The sequence below is a fragment of the Diadema antillarum genome, unplaced genomic scaffold, assembly GCF_040938485.1.
Source record: "Diadema antillarum isolate AM-2024a unplaced genomic scaffold, OU_Dant_1.0 seq00000243_RagTag, whole genome shotgun sequence".
Lineage (NCBI taxonomy): Eukaryota > Metazoa > Echinodermata > Echinoidea > Diadematoida > Diadematidae > Diadema > Diadema antillarum.
Genome location: NW_027271287.1, coordinates 925,484 through 940,030, shown reverse-complemented (window position 1 = coordinate 940,030; position 14,547 = coordinate 925,484). Strand labels below are relative to the sequence as shown.

General features: G+C 39.9%; 1 protein-coding gene across 1 annotated transcript; it reads left to right on the top strand.

Annotated features, from left to right (window-relative positions):
- Window positions 1–1,081: 1,081 nt before the first annotated feature.
- LOC139729458 (uncharacterized) lies at window positions 1,082–12,949 on the top strand. The gene is made up of 8 exons (XM_071640380.1): window positions 1,082–1,355; window positions 1,961–2,079; window positions 4,362–4,527; window positions 5,814–6,034; window positions 7,744–7,854; window positions 9,472–9,598; window positions 11,802–11,910; window positions 12,674–12,949. Exons 2-8 carry the CDS (start codon window positions 1,970–1,972, stop codon window positions 12,811–12,813), a joined length of 984 nt encoding a protein of 327 aa, XP_071496481.1. The 5' UTR covers window positions 1,082–1,355; window positions 1,961–1,969; the 3' UTR covers window positions 12,814–12,949.
- The last annotated feature ends 1,598 nt before the right edge of the window (window positions 12,950–14,547 follow it).

The window sequence follows — 14,547 nt, the reverse complement described above, 5'->3', positions numbered from 1 at the left end:
TGCGTATATTAACTTTTGAACAGATTGTCAGAGTTTCCTCGTTCTGCTAATATTGCTGCATTATTTACTCAATTCACACGATAGTTGAGTGAACTTGTCCTTTGAATCTCCTTAGGACTATCCAGGATGCGGGTTCACCAGGTCATTCTATTACTACCACGCCCCCCCCCCCCATTAGATTTTAGACGTAACAGCTTTTTTTTCACATTTTTTCAGTCTTCTGTTTTCATCAAGTTGTTGATACTTTTTTCAAATACATGAAGCCTTGTCCAACTGACACGCCTTGAGAATCCCGAAGAGCATTGGCAGTTGCTCCCTCCACTCGAGTGCAAATACACATTGATAAATACATTATGAATGAAAATGATATAGCTGCTGTAGATAATTTATCCAGAGAGTAAATCGCGCATGAACATTTCTTCTTATATACCTCTCTTGAGTCTCTGCCTCGTCAAAACAGGTATATCCCAAGCTCAGCCAGTACATATATATACTTGGCCAATAAATGGGTTTGTCTAACTTAGAGTAATTCCGTGTACATTGAAACACACGTAACAAATAAAAAACAACAACACGTTATCAATCTAGTGAGTGCAAGCTATAACGGAGGAGAGCAGTAAATCTAAATATCACTCAGTATATCATACACCAATGATATGAATCAGGCGAAGAATATAGACTATAATTTCATATTGCTGTTTGATCGGGTTTTGTCAAGAAAGCTAAGGGCGATATCATTATGGGCGACTAAAACGATGGACGAATCACAATCACAGCTTCTTTCGCACATAACCACACATTGCGTGCATGCAGTGAGCGTACATTGTACCAAAGACTGACATTTACACGGAAGACCATCACGGGGGCCGCGGGGATCGGGAAAGGTGCATGCAGCGTGTAAACTGGCATAGACCCCAGACCAGCAGTACTTCTCATACCAGCTAGCTGAATACAGCATGTAGCTAATGACGATCGTGGGACGTGATCCTTGAAGGGGATATCCAGAGTGGCTTCAAACTCTCTGAACTGGACACGAGTCGCGGACGTTAACTGGTGGTGTATGTATGCCGTAGCTTACCCGGCCCGTCACTACCCCCACTGGCACCGGACCAGGCCTCCCCTCCTCACGGCGTCACCTCGGTCAGTAAGCAAGTGGAGTCAGACAGAAGGCCAACCAGGAGGATCAAGGATCAACGCTAAATAAATACAACAATTGCACAACAGCTTCCGGCTTCCTTCTCATCGTATGGTCATTTTTCATAAGTAGGACTTCAAAAAAGTGGTCTTTCCCCCACTTCTCAAACACCGCATGTAATTTACTCAGACTGTGTTGTTGTCGTCAGTTGACAGTGAAGGTAGGAACGCGAAATTAAAGCTTCCTTTTTTTGTTGTTGTTGTTGTAAATTTACAGTTTTTGGAGTCTTCCCACATTTACCAGCTGGTTGCACACATTCTTACTAAAATGCAGATTGTGATTGCTTTGTTTGTGTTTATTAAATTACTATGTCATGCATATGCATCATGGTATTGTCATTTCTAGCTTTGCCTTTGAGGGTTTTTCCCCACGACCTTGGTCACTGAATCTCTGTATTACTGTAACTTAGATGGCTAGCACTGTAGCAGTAGCCAGTAGCACTCCCACTGCTATTTGTTGTACACTGTCTGTAGCTGTAAAATTTTATATTAAGTGATGTTATCTGATAAAGCATTCAAATCATCATTGTGTGAACAGGTTCATCCACAACAGTTTCTGCTAGATTTTCAAGTGTTAAAGTAATGACTCTATCTTATAACGAGGCAGTTGTTCAAGTGCTTATCATTTGCTTGCAAGTGTTCAGATGTGAAAAAAAAAAAAAGAAATTGAAGTGCGCAATTGACTGCATATAATGTTAACATGTGAACATAAAGTTTTTATGCCTCGTGTTTTGTTTTTTATTTTTTTGTCATGTTTTGGCTGCAGGCATCCGCGATGTCCACGATTCTCAAAGAGTTGGAAGACGTGAAGAATCGGTGTATTGATGAGGTTCCTGGGTCAGAAATAATTGCCTGTCATCCAGCAGCTGTCAGAATTAGCATAGTGTAAGGATAGATCATCTTATCATCTCATATGCAGCCTATCTCTAGATAGGCTGCATAGCCCTTTGAAGATACAGAAAAAGAAGTGTAAAATGCACCAAAGACATTTCACCTTTGTCTTTACAATCACATCATAATGATAGTAATGATATTAATTATAATGATAATAATGATAATAATAATAATAATAATAATAATAATAATAATGGTAATAACTAGCTTTTAGAGAAGCACTAGTCTGAGAGCGCAGACCTCCGCCAAGCATGCAGCTCATTTCCACCACTGATCTTATGCTTCCATGGAGATATCGGTGATTTCCACCCATACTCACTTTATAGCATTGTGTGCTGAAAGTCGCCCGATTTCCCAATATAGAAGCCTTTGTTACGTCATAAGCCCTCAGCTGCATGGCACGCCTCGCCCTAGCAGAATCTAAAATTTAGATCACGCACTTTAGTGCGCGCATGCAAACCTCAAGTACGCGCAGCCTGATCTCCCAAGTTCATTGACCCTACCTGCCAAAATATCAAAAATCCTTTATAAATTCCAAAAAAAAATTTCGGATCACTACCAAAAGTGAATTATCTGTTACTTGTGTCATTCTCAACCTTTCCTGTAAGTTTCATCCCAATCCGTTAACTACTTTTTGAGTTATTTTGCACACGGACAAACTAATGAACTAACTAACAAACAAACAAACGGTAACGAAAACATAACCTCCTCCCTTGGTGGTGGTAATGATAATAATAATAATGATAATAATAATAGTAATAATAATGATAATGATGATAATAATGATAATGATGATAATAATAATAATGATAATAATAATGATGATGATAATAATAATGATAATAATAATAGTAATAATAATAATAATAATCACTCATACAGCACTTGATACTGCCTTTCCCAAATGCATTAATGATATGAAACAAAGAAACATGCAAACCGAAAAGCCAATGTCTTAATTTATCACTGACAAAACAACTACAAATTGTAACATGAAAGAAAGAAAGACCACAATCAAAGTGACTTTGGTGTAAGGTATTGCACCAATGTTTTCCTCTCTCCCCCCCCCCCCCCCCCCTCCCAAATGGCACACTGTGTCTCACACTTGATGCCTTATCTGAAGGACAAATGTTCTTGCCTCTAACTTAAGGGGAAGGCATATATGATTCAACACAACATTGATCAGCTGAACTTACAGCACTGGAACGCAGGCCATTTGATTGCACTCACTGCCCTAGGCACTTTCCTGATTTTTTCATTTAATTTTTTTATATTTTTTTTAATTAAATTTAATTTTTTTTTAGGGGGGGGGGGATGGGATGATGCTCTGGTGTCAGACTTCACGGTCAAAGTTCAAGAATGTATTGATTATTCCAGGTTTTAATGCCAAGAATAGAGAGCGTATAGACAATTCAGAACTCAACAATGATGGCGTACATTACTAATCTTAACATTAATCTTGACTATGGCTGTAGGGTAAACATCATAGCAAAGAAAAAAACAAACCCACAGTGAAACTTGATATGGGTATAATGTACATTGGGTCAAATCATTAAAACACATATGATAGTGGTCATGCCAAATGAATATAAGAAATTTAGGAATATGACTGCCTAATTCAGTATTGATTATATTGAATTGTCTTCTATGTACTATGAATTGGTAAAATGGGCATGTTTTAAAGGTGCTGTCTGCCCCACCCATGCTCTAGTTAGGATCATCCCACGTTGTATGTGTACACAGTGGGAAATGTGACAATATCTCCAAATTGTTCTCTTCTATACAGTTGAAGGTTCAGATACTGTCTCGATGAAGCAGTAACACATGCAGCTGAGAGTTCTCACGACAGATGTACAGTTGCCTGAATTCAAAGCTGAGCAAGATTTTTTTTTAAATATATACGGCAGATCTTGGCAAGTTATTACATTTTCTACGTAAACTAACACACAAAGGTGGGATTATGCTTGTCATCGGTTGCATGTGAAAGGATATGGTATTTAGGGGCACAACTAGGGTTAGAGTACAAGTTAGCCTTTCGTGGAGGTTTACCAGTACCTATTCCCAAACTGTGAGAACTGTATTTGTATTGTTGGTTAGTTAGCTCTGTTGACACAACAAGACTTGTCTGCAATAGCTTCTCAGTGGCGAGCGTCAAAGAAAACCAACTTGCTATATACATCATACACAAGGTATGATTTCTCACATGTACATTAAAGTGTATTTCCCACTTCTTGCTGGCGTGTAACGGAAAATCTGTTGTACATTTCCCACAGGAAGACTCGGTACAAAGCTCTTGCTGTATGCATGCAGTTTCAAGATGGCTACCCAGACCAGCCCATCATCATCGAGATAAAGAGTAAAACACTGCCAGAAAAACTGACAGACGGCCTTACCAAGATATGCGATGGGGAAGCAAAAAAACTATTAGGCAAACCACAGGTGAGCTGTTGTGGAATACTGTATTTCTTTCATTTCTATTTTCTATACTGTACAGTGCACTCCCATTACAACGAACACAGTTATAACGAAATTTCGTTATAACGAAGTAAAACGTCTGGTCCCAAAATTATCGCCATTAAAGTCTATGGTACAAAATTCGCTTATAACGAACACGGTTATAGCGAAATTTTCGTTATAACGAAGTCTTTTCCGAGCACCAATGACAAAGAAAAACAAAAGAAATGTGCTCTGTTATAATGAAATGCGATTTGCTTTCGAAAATACGTAGCGGAACAAGCATTTATAGCGTCTCTGCATGGGCGAACGTGTCACATCACTGTGTGTTCGCTTGGTGTGTCACGCACAGTTTCCGAGGGGAACTTGCGTTATTGTTAAACAATAATCTGAAATTGAATTTACTCTATGTTTTATTGTTCACATAGCTTTCCAGTATATGACGAGTATTCAACAAACAGAATGAAAGAAAACTGCTGGTCCCGAGCATTTCGTTATAACGGGAGTACACTGTATTCCTTTCATTTCTATTTTCCAGTCACGTATAATTTGTCTGTTGATATCTTTGCTACATCAGATTATACAAGGAAGAATATGTAATGAAACCACTGGTATTTAGACGCATATTTATTGCCATTAAAGTTGTTGTTGTTGTTTTTTTTTTTAATCCCCAATTTTGTATTGTGTTTTTCTTTCTTTCTTCCTTCCTGTTTTGTTGTATGAATGGAATTATGAAGTTCTTGGGTTTGTTTTGCCATGACCTTTTGACTTTGGGTGTGTGAACAGCCCAGATATATCAGAGATACAGTGTAGTAGTCTTCTTTATCAAGTACCCTCTATTTTGACAAAAATTTCACTCGGAAATTATTTGTTTTGTTAATCAGAATATCATAATTCAAAGTGACAGTGATTGTCATACCAGTTTAACAGTTTGATACTTAGAAACACAAGTATTCTCTGAATTTCTGCCTGGATGCCACATCACACACTGTAGGCATCTCCCAGTGGGCTGTAGACTAACAATGGGTTTGTGAGAAGTGATGCAGTGTGATCATGAATTAAATGTTAATTAAAAATGAGTCTTCGTATTACACCAAGAGGAGCTGATTTCTGTGGTGCCACTAAGCATGGTTTTGAAAGAGGATTTCCACCTTGTGATATTATTTGAAATTACCTAAAACTGAACATACACCATCAAATTAAATTTACAAACATTTGCTGATATCCATTCACGTAATTGTTTGGTCATCAATCGTTTTTTCCGTCGTAAGGTCCTGCACATAGTGAAATTTGTGGAGCGGTTCTTGGCAGACAACCCCTTCACGGTGTGCAGCGATGAGCTGGCTTTCATCAAGCGGGAACTCATCATGGGGAACGATGAAATCAAGACGAAGCAGAAGAGCGGCGTCATCATTGTTTCCATCAGGGAAGAGGAATACGCGATGAAGATGAAACTCAAAGTACCTGATCTCTACCCTGAGCAGCAAGTGAGGTAAAGAGAACGGATAATATGTGACCTGCCACAACACAAGGATCCTAAAGTTGCTGACGGCTGAGCTGAGAAAATAAGTTTGAAGTCAGATCATCAAAATCGGTCAAGACAATCGGATTTCGGTTTTCGGCATAATTTTTGATAGATAATAATCTATTGTATCGTCTATCATCTGCAGAAATTTCGAAGCTAAATGATCAAAGGAAAGGCCAGAAATTAGTGTTTTTCTGGGCCATGATTTTGTGACTTTCAACGGAAGAGAAACATGTCTGAAGATCTAGATTTAGCGCCGCAGATAGACCCTAGCAATCGGGGTGTGATCTTATTGGTCAGTGCATGGCATCCTGGTTACTGATTGGTCGTGCGTAAACCACTGGCACTAAGCTTGAATGAACATGGTGGAGGTTGCTAGGAGCATACCTTCTATTGTCAAGAGGTTAAAACTGTCTTGTCTTCCCTTGATCATCTAGCGTCAGAAGGAAAACTTTGAAGGCGGTTTTTTCGAAACACTGATTTCCTAAACCATTCGACATTCGATAATGAAATCATGCATATCTCCGCAACCGAGTGCTCTTTTGAGTCGTGTTATATATGAAATTAAAGAAGAAGAGTAAGGGAATTATTATTCAATAATGTCATGTCATTTTCAGAAAATCGTCCACCCCAGACTTTCGGATCCTTTTGTCGTAGCGGGTCACATATCATTGACCTTTTGGTTGAGATTACTATGCCCCTGTATTAGATAAATGCCATTTGTTGCAAAGCGTGTTTCAATGTGTGTGGCTGTTAGCAGAGAAAGTATTCATCCATCCAGGTCGCCTTCCATCTGAGCCATTCTCAGAATTTAAGTTGATCAATGTCTACAAATTGAATGATTAAGGTCAATGAGATATTAGGGACAGGGTTCAACATTCGCAATGGCCACTAGATATTGGTGTTGGGCCACCACATTTCCAAAAAGGCTATTTTTTGGTGGCCCAATTGGGCTGCTAAAAATTCAAAATGAATTATTGTATTTCCATTTATTCTAGGCCACCAGAATTTCAAATTCAAAGAGGTTAGTGGCCCAAATGAGCCACCAGAGAGAGAGAGAAAAAAGTTAGTGTTGAGTCTTGCTATAGGTATCTGTTATGGAGTTTTTGTGTCAAATTTTGTCATCACACTTTTGTGCAAAGCCATAGACCACTTTAAAAAATGAAGTATCTGTTAGGGAAACTGGAAAATTTATAAAGTATCATTCTCGTCATTTACTTTGCTGACCTTACAGCAAGTTATTGAAAATTGAAGGTCTAATGAGATTATTTACCTTCTTAATATGATGCCCTGGTATCAGGATACTACACTGGCTATGAATGAGAATTTATTGTCGGTTGCCAAAATATAACTTGGTAATTGTTTACAGCATCTTAGGTCTTTAGCAACTTTGTGTAACTTTGCTTTTAAAGCGCAGAAGGTTTGAATTGTCAAACATTCTGTGGAAAAATTAGAAACTCTTGTTAAAATCTGTTTGATGTTTCTCCTTGAAACTGAACAGGGGCTCTTTCAAAAAGCTGGATGTTGCCCAAGCATTGAATTCATTGCCTATGATAAAACAAAAGAATACAAGAACTGACATAGATATTACACACTCTAGGATTCTTTGTTGTGACTTTGTGTACAATATATTTGCTATTATTTGTTTTTCGTCATTGTTTTCATTGTATTTTTAGAGTTGAAAGTGTAGAGGGTAACTTCCCAGAGCTATTCACCAAGATGTTTGTGGCTCAGGCTGAGGAGACTGCCAGGCAGTGTGTGCAGCCGCCCCTGAAGAAGAAGCCAAAGTAAGTTTCAAAGCATCACCAGGTGTGGCTCTGGCTTCATATGCCACAAGTAGTCACAGTGTTCAGTCATCCACCACTGTGTTGTTTGCGTGATACTTGAAGTAGGGGTATGTGTAATGTAGTTTGAATCACATCCATCCCATCCAATGCTAATCATATCAGTTAAACACAAGTTTTTGTCTCTATTCTCTCAGAGATCTGCCTTTTATAATGATAACGTTTGTTGTGTCTTTTTTTATGCCTCCGCCAACAAAGTGGCCGGAGGCATGTTTTCGGGTCGTCCGTCCGTCCGTACGTCGGTACGTCCGTACGTCCGTCCGTCCGTACGTCCGTCCGTACGTCCGTCCCGTTTTGTTTTTGTCGATATCTCAAGAACCGTGAGGTGGTTTTGCATCAAACTTGGTATGAGGGTATATCCTGGGGGGATGATACTTTGTTTGGATTTTAGGGTCACATGGTCAAAGGTCACAGGTCATTTTGTGATAAAAAGGTTGAAATTTCACATTTTTCTCCATATCTCGTAAATGGTTCAAGGTATCTTCATGGAACTTAGTATATATGCATGTAACGATGGGCAGTGATTATCTAGGGAAATTGGGGGTCATGGGTCAAAGGTCAGGGGGTCAAAGGTCAAGGTCTACTCCTTATATTTGTGCAATGCCTGAAGGATTTTTTTTTTACTTGATGTATGCATGTATAACCCAATATATATTCTGTGGGAAGTTTCTTGCCAAAAGGTCAAAGGTCAAAAGGTCAAAGGTCAAGTGAAAGTGCTAAATTGCACTTCTTCCTCCATATCTCAAAAGTAACTCAAGGTATTATCATGAAACTTACATATTTATGCATGTTCTACCTAAAAGTGATTCTCTTTGGAACTGTGAGGTCAAAGGTCAAAGGCCAGGTTTAGATAATACTATTTTACCATTTGATACTGAAATTATACTTTTTCTCAATACCTTGAAAATTACTCAATGCATAAACTTATAAAACGGTCAAAAGTCAAGTAAAAATACCTGTACTCTGACGTTTTAATCATTCATCCAATTGAACCTAGTTCTAGGAAAGTGAACATTCAGCACATTTGTGGCAAACCTGTCATTTTAATATTTTGCCATTTGTGTGAAACTGTCATCACACATTGTCAAGACATTGTACTATAGACCTATTAGGAGAACCATGCATTATGGCGGAGGCATACACCAGTCGCCGTAGCGACTTTTCTAGTTTTGTACAATGTTCCATGATATGTTCATAAACGATGTGAGAGTTGTCCAGCTGATATTAGGAGATGACAGAGATTTACCTCCTCCACAGAACATATCTGGAACAGACTCAATTACTGTCAAGTTTCAGATACGAGAAAGAAATCAGACACATTTAATGGTGTTTCCTTATTTGTTCATAAACGTACAAATTAAAGAAAGATTTTAATAGATAAGTAGCTCTACTCTTATTCCCCCCCCCCCCCCCATCTAAAAAAGAATCTCACTGAGCATTTGTGGTGGATGTAGCAGAGCAAGCTGTCTTCAAACATTTGGAAGGTAGGGATTGGGATTTCCTCAGCATGTAAATTTCATGTGGTGAAGTGTGTAAGTCATCTCAATCTCACATTCTCAGGGACCCTCCGTTTGAGCCAAAGCCCTCTCTCAAACCAGTTGCGCAATACCTGATCGACTGCCTGCGGAGATATCCCACTGAGTGCTGCCCCGTGTGCAAAGAGAGAGCGTTCACACCGAAACCGGAGGTTGGTTGCTAGATGTAGATGGCAGATGCTTTGCTTCGAGTCAGATTTGACTTGGACGCATCAAAGGAAAAGAATCATGGAAATATATCGATTGCATGTCTTGTGTGAGTTACAAATAGGAGAAGATGAAATTACATTTGCCCCCCCCCCCAATCCTCCATGTTCTGATAACTCTAGAGAACTAAAAAATTTGAATACAACAGTTTAAAGTTGAAAAGATACCTGGAATGAATAATAGTTCTGTTATTGTCAGTAATCATATGTCAAGCCCCCATTCCACTATGCCGTTCTCGCTACGATTTGACAATTTTCTCAGGTCGGGAAGGATCGGGTAAAACCTGAGCCGATCTGGACACAATACGATGTTAGAACGCTCTAAGTACGCTGCAGTTACGACTACCAAGTGCTTGCTACGCTCTTACTACGATGATCGGGAATTAGACATTGCGATCTCTGCCGCTGCCGGTACGCTTTAGAACGATGTAGCTACGCTGTTAGTGCGATGTTGCCGATGTTATCCGATCAATGCACGCTGTATCTACGCTCTGAACGATCTATACGATCTTATCACGCTGTTACCCCGTTCAGAGAGCTGAAAAGTGCCCGATGTGCCCCGATGTACCCCGATTCGACTGTGGGTCAGCAGTCAGTCAACTTATTAGCATGCAGAACCGAAGAAATATACTGTGGACCTCGAAGATTCATTCTTCTTTTTTTACTTTTGATTTTCAAAGTTGTTGTTGCTTCGTTATTCTCACTACTCTTTCTTCATCAGCGAGCCCATGCTTCTGTGCCTCCAGTGCCCTGGTTATGACCCACGATTTCCCTCTCCTCTCCCCTCCCCCCCCCCCCCCTTGTCCACCTCGGACTTACTACCTTCTTCACTACTATATCTTTCTATCCTCTCATCAAGTTTTTCCTTACAAGAGAGCCGCCATGTGTTTGTTAATGTGCGTCCGTATGTGTGCATGTATGTGTGTATTACTCTGTCTGTCTTTTTTTTTGGTACCGCTTAGGGAAATTTGTTGTTGTTGTTTTTTTGCAATTATATATTTTTCTCTATGAGGGGACTGCATTCTAATACTACAAGCTCTGCTTTTTAGCAGTCCCCTCCATTTCCAGCAATATTTTGTATGCATTTACCACAGTGACGTAACTGTTATTTGTATCTCTGTTGATAATTTGCCTGTATCTCTTTTACAATGTTATTCTGTTCATCGCATTGTGGTACTGATTTCATGACGTCTGTGTATATGAGCGTTTCTTTGTATTTTTTATTATTTGTTTGTTGGAAGTGAAATAAATCAACTTGAACTTGAACTTGAAGAGCCTCCTCAACTCACGGTTCTTTTGCAGCAATGCATTGTATAAACAAAGACGTGCTGATTTTTCAAAGGATTTTTCTTGATGTCCTTGCTTTTATAGTCCGTCTTCCTCCAGTTGTAGATGATTTCATATTCTTCAAAATTCTGCTATGTCCTCTTCCTCCTCTTTCAGCATCACGTGCAGTCTCTCTTTCTTCGCCTTTTGGGTAGCTGCTTCGCTGCTTTCTTCTCTTCTTTTTCTTCATCTCTTCTTCTTCTTCGAAAATTACAGCTAAAATTACTTCCCGTTCTTGTGCCGATGTTACTACGCTCAGAAAGACATTGTTACGCTCATCCCGCTGCGTTTACGCCGTCATTACGCTCTCCCCGCTGCGTTTACGCTGTCACTACGCTCTCCCCGCTTGCCGTACGATTAAAAATATGTTAATTTTGATCGGGGAGATCGGGAAGAAATTTTGAACCGGTTCAAAATTTCTTCCCGATCTGAAAAACTGCCCGCTCCAACCCCGACCTCCACACGCTCCTGCTACGATGCTTCCGATCCCCGTACGCTTTTGCCGCTCTCTCCCGATCTGCTGGATCGGGACAGATCGGGGTCCAAATCGTGATAGTGGAACGGGGGCTTTACATGTTAATTAGCAGTAATTGCTAAAATCATTCGTTAATTCTAACAAATAGCTTTATCACTTTTGTGAAAAGTTTGATATTTATGTCCCCATGATACACTGTTTTGTAAAGTAATGATAATGTTATTTTGTGTGTTGTATGAATAAAGAAAAAGCACTATTTGCTGATTTCAGGGATAAAGTGATAATTCTTTCTCTTCACTGTATGTATTCTTTCGTAATCCACTAATTTTCACTTCTCCTTCTGCTTAGCACACTGTGAATGACAGCTCGAGTGAGCGGTTTGTGGTGTGGGTCTACTGTGGTCACATATTCCACAAAGGCTGTCTGGACGAGTTCTTCAAAACGCCGCCATTTACAGGTGAGGAAATTACTGCTCGAGACGCAGGAACTATAGCCTGTCCCTTTGACAACATGTATGTACAGCAAGCTTGAAAAGCTTTTATAGCACAGTGAAAGTTGTGTTTGTCTCATTAAGGCTATTTGGGGAAATATGGAAGATGATTGTCTTTGTCTCATATGAAAGCAGATAGACCAGGTTCCTTGTGAATTTGGAGGTGTTTGATCGGCTGTGTAGAGATTTCTTAGACCATAATTTCTGTTTTTCACAACACTTGTTTTTGAAGGGATTTAATCAAGAGAATATGCACCGAGATATGCTATGTGCCTTTCTGTTGTTGCGGTGGGATGGGACAGTGCACCATTGAACGTTTTACTTTCAAAGTATCTTCTTTGTCATCAGACAGCTGTAACTCACGTGGATAAAAATTCATTTTGATATTAAATTATATAGATCAATACAGTGTTGATTTAATGTAAAGTCATATATTGTTTCACTAAATGAACAGCATAGCATTCTTATCACGTTCTTGCAATCTTTAAGTTTTTTGCTATGGAAACCCTTTACCCCGTTGAGGACGAGTCCCGAGTATACTCGGGCAGGTGTCTATGGGAAATGTGTGTTGTAGCAAAATCAGTCTGTCCTCAACGGGTTAACATTCATTAATCTGCTCAGTTTTGGCTTCCTGTGATGCTGGAAAATGCTTCAATTGTGAAAATCTGTCATTAGTTTCATACATGCATTGCGTCTTTTCCATCAACTTTCAAAAAAACAACCCGTGCAGGAGGCAAGAAGTGTCCGTCCTGCGGCAAGAGAATCTACCACGACATGTGGAAGATTACGCCCAAAGTCGCGGAGGAGCGATGGGCCCACCAGCAGGCACGGCAGCGCGAGCTTGACGAGGTGGCCGACTTTTTGCAATGACGACGGGCGAGGAGAGGCAGGGACCTTTAATAGTGAACGGGAAATCCCCCCTCGCAATGAACTCGGTCTTCTCTTGCCAGCGAAGTTCGGTGGAAGCGTTGCTCCACCATGCAAAGACACTTATTCTCGTGGAGTGCTCGGGCCCCAAAGATATGGAGGAGGAGGAGGAAGAGGAGGAGGAAGGCAGACAGACAACTCAACTCTGCTGTCGCAAGATGCTCTCTGCATCTGTGCCGTAGCCTCCAATGTTTGCATGAGGACTGAAAAGCGAGGATTAGACTAGTAAAGGCGTCATGACAGGCGACAACATAGTGAACTCATTGATACTCCTTTGCAATCATGCTATGTGTGATCCAGGTGGCTTGATGTGTGCATGTACCATACAGATCTAACCCGGGTATTTTTTCCTAACATTTGATCTATGCTTTGTCGTGCAGGTATAATTTTTATAGTATCAAATGCTATAGTATTAACAGCACAAAGTGAAACATAGGTACTTCCATTATCTATGCATTACACAGAGGATTGAATTAAAAATACGAGAGTCCCCCCCCCCCCCCCCCCTTCATCTGTATGTAGTTGTGCCCAAAATCAAATCAGGGAATTACCTCATTAAAATATTTCCTTATACACTTGTACCTGTTTCATAAGGTAATGCCAGGGTTCCTTCAGTCTGTAAACTATTGAAGTTATAGACTGTGGCCCAGGGCTTGACAGAGTACCAGATTTTTGCCAAAATGTAACAAGTTAACTTGGTTATCACTCTATTAACCTTGACTATGTATTGAGTTGGCAAACATAATGTTACATATCTTAGGATTTTGTTTCATAAAGTGACATTTGAGAATGTGGCCCTAGTCCTTTCCCTGTAGCATTACCAAATTTACAGAGAAAATCTGGAGGTGAATTGGCCCGTCACACTATGATCTTTTATGGGTAATTTAGTGAACAGTGACATTTTAGACTTTGACCTTGCTCTTTACCACCTGATCTCTGTAAGATTCTTTCTGAACTCTGATCTGTTGTTTAGTCTTAGTACACATTTTACCAATCTTTTGAAGAAAATGTGATTAATGCAGAATAATGCCTTTTGAGATAGTAATTGGAGAAGAATGAAAGAGTAATTGATTTAGTCATTTAGAGCAAAGACCCACTTATTTTATCTCTTTGTCACCTCCCTGTTGATGGTTAGAGAATTAAAGGGTGCTATAACAGGAGTATTATAAGCAAGAAAATGTGCCACAGTGCTGTGAATTGAGTAGTCAATACTGCAAAGAATAAGCCCCTTTTTTTTTTTTCTCAACCAAACAGGGCTGAATAATGCCTGTTCACATTCATGAACACACAGGCAACAAACTTTTCATGCACATAACAGAGAATTAGACTTTCCTGACTCAGAAGCAAAAATGTACAGTTCTTCAGTGCTGCTGGCAGTGATGTAGTTAAAGATGATATAAAGTTTTGGTACCTCAAAAGTTTCCCTGAGTTTCCTTGTCTTAGTTTGTATTTCAGGTTAACCCTAAAAAGACTGGGGGGGGGGGGGGCCTAAAAGGCCCCCCCCTCGACATTTCGCGCGATTACTCTGCAACACGCAATGCTCTCGCCGCGATGCTCTATGACTTTTTTCTTTCAAGTTTCCCGCACGTTTTGTCACCAAATTTGTGATGCCCGGGGGTACGGTTCTGAAGTTACATAACATTTTGTACATGCATGTGAGGCCGAAAATGGCTCAAA